Source organism: Coffea eugenioides, chromosome 1 (genome assembly GCF_003713205.1).
Source record: "Coffea eugenioides isolate CCC68of chromosome 1, Ceug_1.0, whole genome shotgun sequence".
NCBI classification, from domain to species: domain Eukaryota; kingdom Viridiplantae; phylum Streptophyta; class Magnoliopsida; order Gentianales; family Rubiaceae; genus Coffea; species Coffea eugenioides.
Window position 1 is genome coordinate 3,079,131 of NC_040035.1, and position 19,871 is coordinate 3,099,001.

At 35.9% G+C, this 19,871-nt stretch overlaps 1 protein-coding gene across 1 annotated transcript; it reads left to right on the forward strand.

The window, feature by feature from the left end:
* The first annotated feature begins 1,881 nt into the window (after window positions 1–1,881).
* On the forward strand, window positions 1,882–3,579 carry LOC113765490 (putative UPF0481 protein At3g02645). Its single transcript, XM_027309699.1, has 2 exons — window positions 1,882–2,750; window positions 2,850–3,579. Exons 1-2 carry the CDS (start codon window positions 1,882–1,884, stop codon window positions 3,577–3,579), a joined length of 1,599 nt encoding a protein of 532 aa, XP_027165500.1.
* Window positions 3,580–19,871: the final 16,292 nt, after the last annotated feature.

A 19,871-nucleotide genomic window follows, 5' to 3' on the forward strand; every position in this document is an offset into this window, starting at 1 on the left:
AGCTTAATTGAAAAGTATTTGGTCCATTAATTTTAAGCACTAAATAGGGTTATTAAACTCCCTCTAAGTATTCAAAAGGTCTCTTCCAAAAACAAAAGTAAACAAATAGGTAAGCACCAGAAAATGAGGGGAAAATTATCTACATTGACATCTTACCAAACGATTTCAGATAAAAATAGAACAGGTACATCTCACATGCATAGTGTTCATTTTACCTCTCAATTTCAATTTTGATACAATATTTTATTCCTGCTATAATAGTGTGTCTAGAGAAATATGAGTGAACTAAATTCACAGTGTTACTCAAGACCATGATCGCCCAAAATTGGTAAACCTGCGGAATCAGGTCCAAGCAATGATAGAGGGGAAGAAATTGATAGAGGAGATGATGACAAACAGAAAGTGGACCCGCCATTATCCATGGTTTATTGACTATCTATCTTATACCAACTTTTAAGGTTTAAAATTGCAATTAATATAGAATATGAAAGTCATCTAAGTGACAACAAGAGGTTTAAAATTGCAATTAATACCATATGACATGTCACATGCAACCCTGCCTAGATAAAAAACATGGGTAAATTACATATAACTCCTGTGATTTCATTTATTGCCATGTGATCCTCTTAAAGTTTTAAAATATACACTTCACACCTCTATGATTTTATGTAAAGTAAAAATTTGAGGGAAAATAGTCTACAAAACATCATTAGTTAAAATTCTAATAGTACCCATACTTAAATGTTAAGTCAAACAATGACTTAATCACCTTATATAAAACCATAGGGAAATTACGTGTACAAATGCAATGACCATAAGGGAGTAAAGTGGATAATCATGTAAACAATATAGGGGTTTAATAGATATTGTGATTTCATCACAAACATTTTTGGAGCGTGTTTTGTATAATTGCTATAACTAATTGTGTATTCCATCCATTTTCACTTTACATAAATTCACTTGGGGGTTATATGGTAATTTTAAAACTTTAAGCGGGTCATCTGACATTATACAAAAACACAAGGGAGTTATACGTAATTTACCTTGAAAACATTTGGTTAGGCAAGCTCTAATTGAGATAAGGAGCGCTTGGCGCTATATAAGTAGGATACTATATTGAATTAAACCGGGTCTTTAGCAATTGAAATGAAAAAAAAGTTAACAAATTGCTGTCGTTTCTTCATTCCACTGATGACACCAGTACTGCACTAAATCCAAAAATTAGGGTTCCATTTAGCAAGTGAGTTTTTTGAGTGTTTGTCTAAAACTTTACTGTAACTTACTATAGAAGTTTTTAAAAATTTTTTGAAATATGTAAATTTTTGAATATTTTGAAGTGTATAGTTTAAAAATTTTGAGAAATTTTTTGATGTTATTGTAGTTGAAGTTTTTAAAAAACTTGTAGCAGATAAACTTGGCAAAAAACTCAAGTGCCCAATATTATACAATAAAATCTACCTATTCCCAATCCAAAGAAGTTTCTACATTAATATATTATCATGGAATTAAAAATTGCACTAATATACTGGAGAATGTAAATGTAATTACTTGACCAAAAAATAATAGATGAATTGTTTGTCAACAAAGAAAAAATAGTATAAGATGCATGAAATGGTTTTAATTTGCAAAGAAAATTGTTAAAGGATTTTGGTTTCAGGAATTGAAAAAAAAATAATAAAAGAAGGAGCTCAATTTACGCTCTCCATAATTTTGTTATAAACCATGATGTTCGAGCATACAATTAAACGAGGTGGTGGTCTTTTTAAGAATAAGCAAAAACTTAATACCTTACTTATAAATAATAAAACTTCCTCTTTAACTAGTGCCGAATTTTGATCTATATATGTTGCTAACATTAGCTTGACAACCAAGAGAGAAAACATGTCATCCAATTTCAGTAGCAAAAGTTCCACTTCCAATGGCAGTCATAGGAGCTGGGCTGAACAGACAAAGGATCGGTACCGGCATCCCTATGATATCGGGCCTAGCGTTTTTGAGGTTCCTAAGAGGTTGTCGGACACAAAGCCGGACGCTTATGCTCCTCGGAAAGTCGGCCTAGGACCTTATCATCATCTTCGCCCTGATCTCCAACTGATGACCAACAAAAAGCGAGATACAGTGAAAGTTTTGTTGAAAATCGAAGACATTGAGGAATTTATCAGGATAGTCGAGAATTGTCCAATATCTTTTGAAGCAAAGATCCGTTCCTGTTACAGCAGAAGCATTGATCTGGATCGAGAGAGTTTGGCTTGGATTGTAATCATCGACGCCATGTTCTTGCTGCATCTCGTTCAAGCCTACACGGAGAAACGGTCTGATAGTGGTTCTTCTTCCACTTCATCTTCCTCGGATGAATCATTTCTTGGAGATATAGTGATGTTGGAGAACCAAGTCCCCACGTTGTTGATGGAGGAAATCCCTAAGTTCCTCCAATACAAGTATCCTGTTCCCCCGGGCAAAGATATTGGAGAAGCATTGTGTCGCTTCTGCTACGACATAGCTCCAATTGAAATCGAGTATGACCCGAATTCGGAGCTTGATTATGCGATGTTCAAAGCCAGAGGGAACCATATTCTGCAATATGTGTACGATATCTGCTTAGGAGTAGATAGAGAGTTGGAAGAGCTACAAGAGGAGACATACAAGCGGGTTTATAATGGCAAAGTGAAAGCTGCACAACATATATGGGCTGTCACGCAACATGTTCTGTCTAGGCTAACAGAGCCTATTAAGCTGGGGGTAGATGAATTGTTGGCCGTGTTTAAAAGCTCGAAATCTGTGGGTCTTCCCGAGCCAGGAAAAGTTGGCTTGATTCTCACGACGGCTGAAAATGCTCGGAAAATTTGAAGTCCTAATACTAGTATTGATCAAGATGAGCAGCAAGGGAACTTACTCCCATCGGTGTCGCAACTGCACGACGTTTGTGAAACAACGTTTACTTGCCTTTTGCCGGCATCTGGTATCCAAGGTACTGTATACGATGTCACCGAGAATGTATTCTTCCTCCCAACCTTGAAACTGGGTAAAAATTCAGAGGTGATGTTAAGAAATCTATTGGCATTCGAAGCTTCAGCACCCGATCTTTCGTCAGTATTTCAAAATTTTATTTATCTCCTGCCTGGATTGATAAGAGGTGAGAAGGACGTGAAGATTCTAAGGAATGCCCAGATTGTCAAAGGGGAAATGGAAAATGATGAAGTCGTCTGCCTCTTCGCTAAGTTGAGGAAACCCATCATCGCTAACGGAAGTGACAAGAATGAAATGTCTACAGCTGATGAATTTGGCAATGCTCTCCGAAAACAATTCAGTAATAACCCTTTTGTGAAGACCTGCATCTGGATAAAGAATCGTATTGTTGCTTTCTTTAATCTCCTGAAGCCACTCGTCCCAGCATTGATCGTGCTGCTGCTTCTTTTCCAATCATTTTGCCAAATCTATGATTGCCGCCGTTTCAGTCTTCCTATTTTGTCAGACGGCAAAATTTTCAGAGATGCCTCATCATTTCTAAGCTTCAACAGTACTGGTAGTCAAGCTCAAGACCTCATGTCAGCCCGAAAAATTCTTCGCTATTCGAGTTAAGAAAAGAGCGGCCAGAAGGTTAGTTCTTGCCGGCCGCCTGCCTGAGGTTTCAGCCGTTCCAAATTCATCTGTCTCTACAAGTCTGCTGTTCCCTTTACCTTGTCATTTACTGCTGATTATCAATAATAAGCTGTTTCGATTTTGCTATTCCAATAATCTTGCATGTCAAGTTCGTTAATCTTTGAAGAAACTCCCAGCACAAATAGTTGTTGCTGGAAAATTCATCCTCATCTGATTCTCTTTCTACTATGTGCAACGGGAAGCTATTTTCGTTGTTTCAGGGCTTGCTTGCTTACTATTTCTTTGTGTGTGAAAAGGTCCAGGGCGTTCTTCATCTTTTTTCTTCCATCATCAGACAATATTATTACTCCGACATATCATATGGGAGACAGGGCTGGGCGGGGCTGTTTGATTTATTCTCCGGTGATAGCTCCATTGTCCTGTGCCCCACTCGACAAATGAAATTTTCAACATTAGACATAGACTTTTTAGAAAAATATTAAATGTATTCTATTAATTTATAAATGTGCCTCCACAAGCTAAGGATGTGTTTGATAAAATTGATATCTGAAAATTGAAATCTGAAAACTGAAGTTTGAAATATGAATTCATTAAGTTATTGAATTGTTAAGTATTAAATCTAATACATTTAAGTGCATATCACATTCAATGATAAGTGAATAGTTTATCACTTAATTTTGGGAATAAGTTTTGCCTAGAAAATTTAGTGTCACATAATTAATTTAAATGTCCAATTTTTTATTATCAAACGGTCTAAATATATTAAAATCTGAATCTATTAAATTTAAGTATCAAATTGAGTTTTCAAACAGGGTCTAAAGGAAAAACTTTTAATTTAGGTATTCAGATTTACAAAAATTTTGTGTTTACACCTAATAATTTTACATAAATAAAATTTGCATATGTATTTTTAAGTAACTTGATAACAGTTCTTAATCAAACAAACAAATAGTAGACTTGAATCATCGTTTTAATGATTATTACAACTCTAATGCCCTAAACCGTTTAGTCCTCGAATATCCTCTTATATTATTTATTAAATACATTTGTAGTCACTTTTTATTTCTTTCTATTTGAATATCATTTGATGCATCTTATTTGTATTCTTCACTGATAAAACTTTTGTGAAGTGATGCTACTGTCTTCCATGTGGACGGGGAAAGCAATTTCTTGCCTTTCTTGCCTTGTGGCATCGGTTTCTCTGGGTAACGTAATTGAAAATGATCTTTTTTCTTAAGTCTGCTTTGTAAAGTGGGAAACCTTGAGGATGGATTAATAAATAAGATGAAAAAGTCAGTTCAAGAGTAAAAAATGGCTGGAAATGTATTTAGAAAACAACATACAAAAATTGGCTAATAACTTATTACAAAATATTATTCGCTTTTATTTATAGAACTAAAAGAATTTATTTTACTTTGCATTCCCACTGAAAAGTTTTTCTAGCTCTTCCAGTGCTGTATGTCATAGCATATCATACAACGTTTAAGATTACTTTTCTTCCAACATCATACAGTATTATACCCACATTGTTAAAGAATATATCAATTATCTATTAAAAATTAAACCAAATTAAACCAAGCTTAATTAATTAATATAAATCACGTTATTTACATTTTTAGTTGTTGCGTGTCAATTTGCATAATTTACAGGAATATACAGTAGTGTGTGTATAGACACACATGCATATATATATATATATATAGACACACACACACATATATAGACACACACACATAGGACTGCAAACGAGTCGAGTCGAGTCGAGTTTTGACTTAATCGAGTCGAATCTTGACTTAATTTTATTGAACTCGAACTTGAACTTGAGCTCGACGAGCTGACAATTTAAAGCTCGAGCTCGAGCTCAAAAAAAATATTTTAAAAATAAAATAATATTTTTTCTTAATAAATAATAAACTATTAAAGATATATATATAATTTTACTATTAAAATTAAAAAATATATATATACTTAAAATAATATATATATATATATATATATATATATATATATATATACTCGAGCTCGCGAGTAATGAACTTAATATTTTAAACTCGAGTTCGAGCTCGATTTCGATTCAAGCCAGCTCGAGCTCGACTCGAGTTCGATATTGATCGAGCTCGAGTCGAGCTTGACTCCCGCTCGCGAGCGGTTCGGTTCGTTTGCAGCCCTACACACACACACACACGCAGAGTCCTTAAGATCCAATTTAACTAGTAGGGACATTAGTCAGATGATCTGTAAAATTCTTGATCCGACTCACAATTTCTCCTCTTTTCCCCTTCACTCTTGTAAAGTTTAGAATATTCCCATAAAAAAAATCGGGCTCTTCTTATCTCATTGTTTTCACCCTAAATATTTTGTCCCAAAATTCAGTTTAATTCATAAAGAGATTAACTAGATACTGTAAGGTTAATTTTCAAGAGTATAACAGGAGAGGATTGGGTTGAGTGGTAAGATGTGAGGGATTGTCTTCAAGACCTCTCACTTTAAAAAAAAAAAATCAATAAAAAAATTTCCATGAATATAACAATATGTAGCTAATAGTAAAACTGTTGCAACCGAAACAGATAACACAAAGTGGACATGCAAGTGTTAATTCACTGGAAAAGATAAAAAATAAATTATCGTTTAAAAATTTTTAATTGATTTAGTTTCATCTCCTCCGGTTTTGCCCATTTTTGGGTGGAAACTAACTCAATAAAATAACTAGAGTCTTTCCCTCTTATCCTTTCCTTTCTCTCCTCAAAAGTCCATCCAAACAACAAAAATCAAATCCCTCCAATTCTTCTCCTTTGCTTTCCCTCCAATTCCCTCAATCCAAACGGTGCCTAACAGTGCAAGTTTGAATTCACCCTTAAACCATCCCAAAGAATACGTAGTACTCTTAATAATTGTGCAACTCCATATTCAATTTCGTTAAAGGAGCAAACCATATTTTAACGTTCTTCAGTCACACAAGCTGTGCCAAAACTCTAAAACAACATTTCTATTTTCCTATTCCTGAAACTTTGAAAATTTTGAAGGACATCTCAAAGGTAATCCCGCTTAAGGGTGTTATTCAGTTGGTTGCGTATGATGATTACTTGATTTTGCATTGATACCAACCAAAAGGAATGTTACTTGAAAGAGAAAGTCGGTAAGCTCAATAAATCATGAAAGAGCCCAACAAAAAATTTCGTTTGATTGCTGAATTTGGTTGTTCCTCAAACTGAATTATTCCCTTTCGTAATTAAATACTGAGACTGATAGCAAAGAATGTATTCAACATATCTAGCTTTCTAACCATTAGCCAGTAGCAGTGGCGAAGCCAAATCTATGGTCAGTGGGGTAAAATATGAAGCATCTCGTTGTCCATTCTTCCCACCTAATTGATCACCTTAACATATATTGAGCCATTAAGTCAAAGAATCAACTGATCAAAAAATCTTCATTTAACTTGTTGAGTGCCTGAATCTCTAACAGTGCATAAGCTCTCAAGGTGGTAAGACATATCGAAATGCCTAATTGTGATCTACAAATGATTAAATTCTGTTCAGCCACGTTGCCACCTGGGAGAGAGAATTTTTTGAGCTTAAAATTAATATCTGCTTGTATAGTGCTTTTATAGTTTGGCAAGCATGTTCTCACCATAATAGTTTCCGATTGTTCGTTTTCTTTGAATCCTATCGCACGTACTATATTGAATTTGTGTGAATAAAGACAATCTAAACAAAGATCAAATTAACACAAAAGATGAAAAGAGAGTGAATAAGTATTCAAGTGGAAGATATGCCGTCTTGTTTTGTAAACAACAGCCCATAAGTTACTGGGCTGATATTAAGCTATGCAATTTTTGCCAGGCCATGCCTGTTGGCCCACGCCAACCATGAGCATTAGCCAATGGGTGGTCAATCATGAGAAAATCCAATTTATCGCGATCACCGGCGGAATGCTGCTGCCATCAAATGCTAAGGAAATTATAAAAATATACATAAAAAATATGGGCTAATTATATTGACCTCCCCTAAAGTTTAGTTAAACTATCATTTTAACCTCAAAGTTTGACTAAATAACAGATATACCCCTATGCCAAAAATCTGCTAATATATGACCAACGGAGTCAATGAAATGACAAAAATCCCCAGCACACAAAACAACATTTAATTTTACTCAATGTACCAATTGGTCATTAAAATTGTCCATCACACACATCTCATTAAAATCCCATATTAAAATTGTCCATCACACACATCTCATTTTGGAATATACTAACAAACTACTCGTGCCTAATAATTGGATGGGTTGAACGGGTTTCAAGTAGATTGATGTTGGTTTTTCATTTAAATGGGTTTAGATTGATGACTTGAGTTATGTTAGATCATCTTAAATCTATGATCTAAATATGATCCAATATCTTAAGTAACACAATTTGATACATAAATTCTCTCACATACATGGATATACATAAAAAGATTTTTTTCACACACAAAAGCACATTTTCACACACACAAATATATTTTCACACACTAAATCACTTTCACACGCACAAATATACACTCGCATCTTAAACTACCACTACAAGAAAAAAGGTCATTAGTGACAACATTTCTTTGTGACGACAAAAAGTCGTCACAAAATGAGGTTGTTTAGTCACGACTTTGAAGGTTGTCACAATTGATTCAAAGCAACTGAGTTTTCAGTGACAACTTTTAATTGTCGTCACAAAACTACTTCGCGCCATGGGACTTGGAAGGCGCGAGTTTTGCGATAGTGACGACTTGATAAAAGTTGTCAGTAATTCTACCACTTTCTTTGACAACTTTTCGTTGTTGTCACTGTTTATGTTTATTGACGACCAATTTTTGTCAATAAAACTATAGTGTAGTTAGTGACAACATAAGTATCATCACTAACTTGAACATCTCTAATGCATTTATTTAATTGTGAGCCTCAATATTAATTTATTTTTTTTAAATTTGATGATTTATTAACTATGACTTTATTTAATTGTGAGCCTCAATATTAATTTAATTTTTTTTTAAATTTTGATGATTTATTAAACTAGTCATAGTTACTTAAATATTAATTTAAGTTATTTACGGACGACTTTTTGTTGTCGTCACTGATCACTAAAAAAAAAGTTATTAGTGACAACATTTTATAGTGATGACAATAAGTCGTCACAAAAGGAGCTTCTTTAGTCGCGACACCTAAAGTTGTCACAATTGTATCAAAGCAACTAAATGTTTAGTGACGACCCATTATTTTCGTCACAAACTACACTGCAAGAAATATGGTCATTAGTGACAACATTTTTTTGTGACGACAAAAGTCGTCACAAAACGTGGTTGTTTAGTGACGACAAGGAAAGTTGTCATAATTCCTCAAAGCAACTAAGTCTTCAGTGACGACCTTGAAAAAGTTGTCACTAAAATGATCTCTATAGTGACAACTTCTAATATCGTCACTGTCACTCTACCGATTCGGATTTAGTGACAAGAATTAATTGTCACTGTTTAAAGTAATTATTTTTAAGTCACTTTCATTAATTCTACTGTGTCACCCTAACTTTTGCGATTTAGCCCCAAATGTTGTAAAAAATTCCATTAATTCCATTATGATACCTTAACTTTTACAATTTAGCTCCATATGTAGTACACCAATTTCTTTAATTCTATTATTACTCCCTAACTTTTGTAATTTAGCCCCATATGTAATTCACCAATTTCATTAATTATATTATGGCACTCTAACTTTTGCAATTTAACCCCAATATGTAATACACCAATTTTATTATTTCTATTATGGCACCCTAGCTTTTACAATTTAGCCCCTATTTTTTTATTAGGAAATTGCGAATGGTATCTTGATAAACTATGCATAAATATTTTATAATTTTCTCAAAGTTAAGTAATAATTTGTTATAAACTCTAAAGATATATCTTTCATTACAATAGTTATAAGGCAGGTAGGTCTTTTTATCAATGGAATAAGAAATTTATGCTAGATTTATCTTTTGTACTACATGCCAAGTAGTATTAGCAAAGGAATAACAAAGTACTACAAAGTAATTAACAAAATAGCCTTCAGGGAGTGTAGTTTATGGGCAAATGAGCATTATCTATTCAAAGTACTAACTTTTTATGGGTATTTTACTTTCAAACATATAATTTATGATAAATTTATAAATGTTTGTAAGTAAAATTCAAAAAGTGTTACACTGATTTCTTACAAAACGAAAACTGACAGGTTATCTTTTCAACATAAATTAAATTTTTTTAAAAAAAGAAATGACCCATAAAGTACCAACTCTTCGTGGATTTCCTCCATTACATGAACAAATATTCTGCTCTTTATGGGCATTTCACTCTGAATCATTTAATTTATGTTAAATACATAAATGTTTGTAAGTAAAATTCAAAAAGTGTTGCACTAATATTTTTATGAAAGGGAAACTGGTAGGTTTTGTATTTAACATAAATTAAATATGTGAAAGCAAAAAAAAAAAGAAATTACCCATAAATCTATGTCTTGCAAATCTATACTAGTAAAATAGTTTCAAACAAAATTAAACATTAAAATAAACTGTAATTTATACACATTAAAATATCTGTAATTTATACACATTTTGCAACTACTACTTTGTGTTTTCTCTGTAATGAATTTTTTAACTATTGAGAACTTAAGTTTTGTCTTGCAAATCTATACTAGTACAATAGTTTTAAACAAAATTAAACATTAAAATAAATGTTTGAAAAAGAACAAAAGCACATTTATTACTTGCAGTAATGTACCAAAATTTTCTCAACCATTATCAATATTTTCACAAAACTATTAAAAACTAGCAATTGACAATATTAAAAACTAGCAATTTAATTAGTGACGACTTTTCTTGTCATTATAATCTTGAATAAATTAGTGATAACATTATGTCATCACTAAATTTTCTTTGATTTTGACTTAACAATAATGTCTTATTAATAGCATTTGATTATTTTTAATGAAAGTCTGTTATAACCATATGTAGACACCAAATTTTTGGTGTAATTTTATTTTTCATGTTAGTTTTATTTATTACTTTTATTTTCTTTAGTCTTTTATTATTTTTATTTAAGTCATTTTAGCATAAAACTTGAAAAAAGAAGAAAAAGATGAAAATGAAAGAAAAAGAAATGACAAAAAGGAATTTTTGGAAAAAGAAAATGAGAGGAAAAGGCTTGCGGCAAGCCGCGGATAAAAAAAAGGAAAGACGGGAAAATTTGAAAAAAAAGAGGTAAGGAAGCAAAAATAGAAAAATCTGAGAGAAGGGCAAGAGGGGAGACGGATGGAAGAGAAAAGGGGGCTACGGCAAGCTGGAAATTTGGGGGTTACGAGAAAAGAAACAAGGGGGGGCTCGGCTGAGAAAAAACCAGGGAGGATTACGGCTGGAAAATCTGATGAGGAAGGAACCGAACAAAGGAAAACTGAGAAGGAACCCGCGGCTGAAGATCTGAAATTAGGAGGAGGAGCTTCTCGGCAAAGGCTGAACCAAAAACAGAAAAAAAGAGAGGACAAGAGTGGCAGCGGCTAGAGAAAAATCTGGGAGGAGGGGGAGACAACGAAAAACAGAGCAAGGAAGGGAACAAGGAAAAACAGAGAGGAGCTCTCGGTTGCGGCTGAAAGAAAAAAAACAGAGAGAAAGGCAGGGGCTCGTCAATAAAGGGGGGTCGGCTAAAAAACAAGAAAAGGGAGGAAATGGGGAGCTGGGGCCGAACAGAGGAAAATCTGAGAAGGGAAATAGCGAAGGGAAGAAACAGAAAAAAAGAGCAAGGCAGCCAAGGACTGGAGGGGCCTTCGCGTCGCCATTGAGTTCACCGTTCAGAACCGCCAGGCCAAAGTGGCGGTGGTTCCCTCCGTTGCCGCTCTGGTCATCAAGGCCCTGAAGGAGCCCAAGACGACAGCGACGACGAAGAACCTAATAGAAAATCCAAAGCAGAGGCGCAAAGCTGCAATAACAATCGAGCAAGGAAGATACGTCCGTAGAGTTGCCGGAACCACCAGTCCGCATCCGCCGCTGTTTGCTCCCTCCGTCGACCACCACCAGCGCTGCCATCATCCAGATTCGATTCAACCTCAGAAATTGAAAGCACTGTAAGTTTCCTCCTTAAGTTTCAGCCCTTTTCAATCTTGTGAAGCATGTCTGCCGTGACTTCACTCGTGGCTATGTTTCTGAATTTGAAGTATCTGCTTCTTATGATTTTGGTTGGGTTAAATTGTCTTGGGTTGCTGATAAAGTTCTGGGCTAGTTATAGTTTCAATTTGAGCAAAAATCTAGTAAAATGTTAATGCCCGTTTGTTGCTCGATAGAATGCCTAGCCGAAAGTCCTGCTTGGGAAAAATGATTTTGCCGCACTTTGTTAGAACAGCCCACCGTTTGGAGTTTTCATACGACTCATTACTTGATGTTTGTTTATGGGGGACAAAGCCAAGAGATGTTGGAGTCTTTTGTTTCTATTTTGCTGTCTTGCAATGTTTAGTGTGTGTTTGTACGTATGGGATGAAAAGAAAAATTCCAGTCAGTCCAACGTCGGCTGAAGTGATGATTTCTAGTCTTGTTGAAGTCTCGTTGAAGTGATAATTTCCAGTCCAGCCTTTCTTGTCATTTTAGTTGCTAGAATCTGTTTAGGATCTGTTTTCTCTCCGTATGGTATGATAACTTTTTGGATGGCTTGAAAGGTTGCTGTTTATTTGGGGTTTTGTTACCTGCGTCTGACCTGAAATGTTCCGTTGCAAAGTTGCAGATGTTTGAATAAGAAAGCTCCTTCGAATTAGATTTGCATGCTCCTTTGTGAATAAGTTTTCCAGTTCTGCATGTTACTCTTTTCGGAATTTTTGTGCTTAAGTCCAAGGATTTCTATGTCGAAAATTATGAGAAATATTTGATGATCCTGTCGCTTGGATTTAGTTTGCCTTGCACTTAGTTTGGCACACAAGAATCTGGACAGACCCTTTTCTTTCCTTTACTTGTTGAAGTTCAGGCTTTGTTTGAACTGTTTGGTCCGTTTGTGGCTTGATAGGTATACCACCTATGCATTCACCCCAAGCTGTCTTCTTGTTGTCTAGTCGTATGGTTGGGTCTTTTGGGTAGAGGCTGTTGCATTTGGGCAGCCTTTCTTCTTTTTTTATTCGCTGGTGTTTTGATCAATCGAGATTGTGATTTGCTAGTCATTTTTAGAACACCATGTTATAGTTTCATTGTCCTGTGTTATGCTGAAATTTCTTGACTTGTTAGAAGTGTTCATGTTGGCTTGATATTTGACTGCAATGAACTATCCAAACTTCCTGCAAGTTTCACTTCTTCTGGGCTGCATTTTTTTCGGCTGCTGAATTTTTGCGTGTTGCTTGGCACGTTTGTTTTGTCCGTCATTTGGGCTGAGATGTCGTGAGAATGTTTGGGAATTTAATAGTAGAGGCCAACAGTTTGCTTGATTTGTAGTTACCGAAAGGAAAAATCTGCTGCAATAAGTCTGAAGTTTTTTTTAGTTTTGTCGCAGCAGAGGAACAAATAACCTCTTTTCGTATGTTCTCATGCTTTGGTTTTGGGTTGGAGTAGTTCAGGATCTTTTATGTCATTTAGTTGAGCTGTTTTTTCCTTTTTACCTCTCCTTAATTCCATGCTCCTATGGTGGGTAATTGAACGAATAAACTAGAATTCGTTTGAGTTGGAATGCATGAATGTAGCTAAGCTGGAAGAGCAGAGACGGTCTTAATTTGGTTTATTTTCTTTTTCTTTCGGCTCATGTTTGTCTTCCTGCGCATATATAGAAGCTGAGACATCACAGAAATAGACCCATGAATGATTGCTAACTTGCTCGCTTTTCATAGTTTTTCCCTCCTCTCTTTGTTTGCATGTCACGGCTATGTCTCATTTGAGCTGTGTGGGCTGCTAAATGGTTTGAGTTGCAGGAAGTTCTCTTTAGTTGCTACATTTGTTTCGGCAAAAGGCTTCGCCTGAATTCCGTTTGCATGAAGATTTTCAGCATTTCTGATTTTTGTCATTCATTTGCAATGCATGATTAAGAATTTGAGTTCGGGTTTTGGTTTGAGAAATCTGTGAACCTGCCAATGCAAAAAATAGCAGAATCTTAGCATGAGAAACAATGTAAAGGACTTGGCTGCATTTTTTTGTTTTCTTTTCGGTCAGTTCAAGTGATTTATGGGAACACCCTTTTGCACAATAAAAGTATTTGGATGACCGGAGAGATTTTTGTCTACTTTTTCAGTGTCTCCGGTTCAATGCATAACATAATTAGGAAAATACCCATGTTTTTGGTTGATAGGAATGTGGAATCGTTTGTTGCTGTCCTTTGACATCTTATTAAAATAAAGAAGTGGAACAATTCTGCCCATATAATCCTTGGGTCTTAATGAATGTTATTAAACTTCCATCCTCTAGTAGACTCTATTTCCGAACTACCCATATAATGTCTCTTTTTCTACTCTTTGTATAGCCACTATCTAGATGAGACTTAAAACAAATGATTCACTTTATTTTTTGGTGACTCCTTAACTAATTTTCCTTGTTTTAATTTTTCTATCATCTACTAATAACTTTACTATTTTATTGCAGATATATTGCTCATTTTAGAGGTTTGGAAGATTAGCAGTACGGCTTACGTGTCGACTCAAAAACTATGGTTATAGTGCTATCTTAAGTTTAGAAAATGTTTCGGTAGCACGGAAAATGTTTTGGGACTTGGAATTGTTTTTTAGTGTAGCCTTGACTTATATGGCAAATTTTGCTCTATTGAAACTTATCAAACTATTTGTAGTGTGATGTTGCACTTATTTATGACATTTGAATATTTAATATGTTATTATGGCATTTCCTATTGTAACGGGTGTCTACGTTTGTTATTTATTAAACATTGCTGATGTTTTCATTTTTTAGATATTATTGTAGTAGGAAAATCATCAAACTACACATTGCAAGGTGTTGTAAATGAGTAGCATTTCTCAAGCAGGCTGTCTTTATTGACAATTGTTGTTGTCACTGAATCAAAACTATTCATTGATAAGAAGTTGTTGTCACAGTTGATAAGGGGTTTATTGACAACAAAGTTGTCACTAATTAATAGATACACTGACTATGTTGCTTCATGCATCATTGACAAGAAAGCATGTCGTCACTAAATTTGTAACTTTTATTGACAACATATCTTGTCATAAAAAAGTTTTTATTCACTGACGACTTTAAAGTCGTCACTGTATTTGTAGCTTTTATTGACAACATATCTTGTCATAAAAAAGTTTTTATTCACTGACGACTTTAAAGTCGTCACTGTATACTTTTACCGACGGAGATTCAGTGACGACTCTGTGACAACCGAAATGTTGTCAATAAAAGTCATCAGTGACGACTTTTTGCTTTTTTGTGACGAAAAGTAGTTGTCATTGAAGACCAAAATTCTTGTAGTGCACTTAGAACCACATCATTTCGTACACACAAATACACTAGAACACACGCTGATATACTTTCACAAACATACACATATACTAACTATTTAAATTGTTTGGATGAACTCATTATTATTATTATTATTTTTTATCCAAGTAAGGACGAAAAACTGACTCTTCAGTTTGAATTTTATTCACACGAAGCATAGACAAGGCTTTTTTTTTTTTTCAACAAAGCATAGACAAGGTTATTGGCATGACGAAATACTGGCAGTGCTCCTTCCTGATAGCTGTTTACATAGTAAGCTTTAATCTATTTTTGCAAATCAGTACCAATAACCTATAGCCTATGTTATGTGCATAAATTAGCAACAAAAAAAAAAAAGTGCAATCTGTAATATATTGTAGTTACGGATGAGAGCTGGAGGAGTCAAATTAAGGTGAATTTGTTGTTACATACTGTTCTCCCACCAAACAACTTCTTCAGTTTGACTGCGGCTAACGTTGAGTATCCTGTTTTTCTTATTTTAATTTGTATGTAAGCCTATATATAGGCTCATAATGTAGTATGGTAAACATACTTTGAATACATAGAAATCTGGTTTCCCTGTAACCTCCTTGCACCCTTATTTCTGACAGGTGCCGAACCTGTGCAATAATAAATACCTACTCAAGAAAATTACAAATTTTGTATATAGCGGTGAGTAGGGTCGAATCCACAGGGAGCAGGTAGGAAATTATTTCTTTCCAAATCAGTAGAACAGAATTGGGGGATTTTCAATGGGAGACACACACAAATAAAATAAAATAAAACAAACAAAATTCAAAACTAACTCACAAAGCACAATTCACTGAAAATAGCAATTAACAAAAGTTCTACCCAAAGGATCAACTGCTCAGGCACGGTCCAATTAAATGCTCATCGATGCAAAGATATTTCACCCATTTATCACTAGGTTGGTTATAGCCATCAATAAGCTCTGACAACCAGCTCTTCCTTACTTTTTCGACAGTCAAGGTACGACCATTGACTGCTTCTCTAACCAGATAACAACCCTAGGTACGACCGTAGAAATTTAATTACCCAATTGCATTAAAGCTAGAAGAACCCAACCCTAACCAATAAACACGCTAAGAGGGTTTATTTAAATTAGATCTTGCGTTTCCCCATCATAAAGCCAATTATGGTGGTTACCACGGGGCGCTAACTAAATGAACAATTACGGATTCTATTTAATTAACGTGGCAGTAGGCTATTAAATTAAATCAAATACCCGGCCGTTGATATTCAATTAATCAAATACCCATGAACAATTAATTCAGGAAACGCACGAATAGCAATCAATTGGAGGAAATAATGAAGATTCGGTTAGATCTCACAGATATTATGGACCGCGCCTTCGCGTCAACCTTTGGGTAGAGGAGGAAATTAGCCGCTCCTCATCGTGTCAATCCCGCGTAAATTAATTGAATACATTCAATTGATTGCCGAAGAATTGGAAAAGCACAAGAGTAATCTCACGGAATTTTGAAGAGTCAAAGGCAAAACGTAAAAAGGGTCTCCGTTCTACGGAGCCCAGATGCAATCCGCGAGAATATTCAATGCCTGGCCGCCAGCCGCAGGCGAATAAAAGTAGAAGAGAAAGAACAGAAGCAAGCGTCTGACAAGGAGTCGAAAAAAGAAAATTAAAGCTAAGGCTAAAAAGTTCCTGCCCTCCAATCTCGCTTTGTCCTCTTTATATAGCCGCCGCAATTCAAGTCAAAAAACAGAGACGTCTGGAGCAATTTCAGCTAATAGAAGCTATTTCCTTTGAAGTTTTAATCCAATGCTTCGGGTTCACGTGGACCACGATCCGGCTTTCGGTTTCGTCCTCCTTCTAAGGCGTGGCCACGCTCTGAAATGAAAAGTCTTCTGAAAATTTTTCCCCGCGATATCTTTTTGATGCTAACCACCTACAATTCACACAAATGTCAAATATGAGTGAAATCCCCTTTCTTAGCACCATGAATAGCCAAAATTAGGACAAGATGACAGTGCAAAACGTGCCAAATAACGGCTCTATCAAATCCCCCCACACCTAGACAATGCTTGCCCTCAAGCATTTCGGAGCTCAGAAGTACAACCAAGAGAGCGGAGGTCATGCAGTAGTCTATACTAACACAAGCATCTAGGGTCCCTGACAATATTACCAAAGGTAGAACACACCGGACATGTTATAATTCGAAGGATATATATGAATACTAGGATCGCTCAATTCAACATCACGGAATGCCATTACCATAGGCTTGCACGTTTATCACATCTCCACCACTTAAAAGTGAACTAAACACATAAATCAAAGGGACTTTAATAGGGTTGTAATGGGGCTCAGGTGAAAGGCGGGTTAAGTAGGTATGGATAGGGGGTAAAGTGTCAAGAGAACGTCCAAAACTCACCAATAACCACAGTGCTCTACTGGAGGAGTTTCACTAACAAGGCAGTTTCCATTTGCTGTACTCCCTGTACAAGTGCCCCAAGATTTTTTTTTTTTTTTTTTGCCGCTCGCAAGGCGTGGGCACGCCTTGTAGCCCATAGTCCTCTGGTCACAAGGTCTCTTCATGAATTTTTTTTTTTTTTTTCAAGAGGCAGTCCTGTAAGGCGTGGGCACGCCTTGTAAGCCAAAGTCCTCTGGTCAGTGCCCTTTTTTCCAATTTCCCCTCCTTTATACAAGGATAGCATCATATAGCTCCTAATCTAACAGCACTTGCAACCCAAATTTTGTTTGCTTTGCACAAATGATGGAATTCAGGCATCCCTTGACAACACAGGGGTAAACAAGAAAGTTTAAAGAGGTCTTGAGTTAACAAACACGGATATCAACCAGAAACGAAGGATAAAAGTTCAAATTGGTTCACTATTGTGAAATAAGATGAGGGCTTGGTTTTAGATAGCTAAAGAGGGTTAAATCCTAAATGCCCTTATCATTTCAAATGCATCCAGTTCAACAAAATGTGGGTTTGACATGTATAAAATAGCAAGTTCTAGAATGTTCATACCATGTGCGATACCCACTTAATCAAACAAAATAGAGCAAACAAGAATAATATGTTCAAGTAAGGCCCAAAAGCTCCCCAAGAGTTACAAAAATGGGTGAATTCCAGCATACTCAACATTCAATGACATTGCCAAGGGAAACAAAATGCACAGCTAGCATATACGACCACATAACCACTCACTTTGATTGTGTTATTCATCACAGCACATGCCCAACACTAACAAGCATAGAAATAACCAAAAAGCCGACTAACTACAATGTTTTTCATTTTTTTTTCATTCATCCCATGTTATATTTCTTTTTTTTTTTGAGTAATCAAAGCAAAAAGAACTAATGAAAAACAGAACTAATGGAAGCCACTCCCCCCACACCTAAGACCTACATTGTCCTCAATGTAGAAGAGACAAAATAAAGTAATAGGAGGAAAGAAGAGAAACTTCCCTGGCTCCGGGGGGGAAAATGAGATACTAAGGCGGAGGGGGGGTGAGGCGGGGTGAATCCAATGTGAGTGAAGAAGGCCGCCTGATTCTCTGTTTGAATGCGGACGGCGGGCGGCGTGGTCAAGACTGGGAGAAAAATTATTGGAGCTTAGGCAGAAGGAGTTTGGAAGGATTGTCCAAGACTAGTCAAAGAAAAAGGGAAAGTGGAAGGAGTAGGGTCTTGGTCAAACTTTTTTTTTTCTTTTTTTTTTTTCCGCTATCGGAGGGGTTGGAAAGCGTGGGCACGCCTTGGAGGACATTCGCTTCTGCCCACCACATGCAAATAACGTCCAAACGATTTTTTTTTTTTTTTTTTTTCATTCGCAGGAGAGATAATCACCAAGAAGAAAGAAAGAAAATGAGCAACTAGAAATAAAACTAAAAACTAAAGAAAACTAAAAACACTAGCACCCCATTAGGCCCCCCCACACCTATAGGACACATTGTCGTCAATGTGACAAATAACCAACAAGAGTGGGTGAGAGGACAGCAACACTTCCCTGAAATCCGGTCAAAGAGGTGGATGAGGCGCAGCTGGAGGAGGAAAACCCGTATGATACAGAAATTGCGCCAAATTCTGTGCTATGCCAGCTACATTGGCATCAACGTTGACCATGCGAGCCTCCAAAGCCCGAACCTGGAAAATTAAGAAGAGAGGAAGAAATGAGGTGAAATCGCGTTTCTGACGCCTTTATTGGGACACAGAAAATGCGATATAAAACGCGCCTTAAACTCGCGTTTTATGAGTCGCGTTTCCTTCACAAATCTTGCAGGAATGAAAACGCGACTGAAAACGCGCCTTAAACTCGCGTTTTCTAAGTCGCGTTTCCTGCAGAAATCTTGCAGGAATGAAAACGCGACTGTGTAGGTAAACGTGACTCTGAGTCGCGTTTACGATGTCGCTCTTTTTTTTTTTTTTTTTGCAAGGCGTGAGCACGTCTTGTAACCCCTACTCTTCTGTCCAACACCACAAAAGCAACCAAAACATTAAGATAAAACTGAAAAATCATAAAGTAAGGAAAAATGATCACAACTAATATTGTAATCCTTGGGTTGCCTCCCAAGCAGCGCCTTTCTTTAACGTCTTTGGCTAGACACAGCACCACTCTTCAGTTTGGATGTAATTGAATTTTCCTTGTAATTGGTGGCCCTCCTCCAGGATCCACATGGCCATTGAGTGCAACTTTTTTCCTAAATTTTCTCTCCATTTTTACCTCATGAATTGCTTTCACCCTATAGGACTTGTTCGCAGCAACCTTGGATTTACCCCTATAAGCAAACTTAGAAAATTCTTGCACAGAGGGATTAGTGGTATACATAGCAAACACAGAATGAGAGTTAA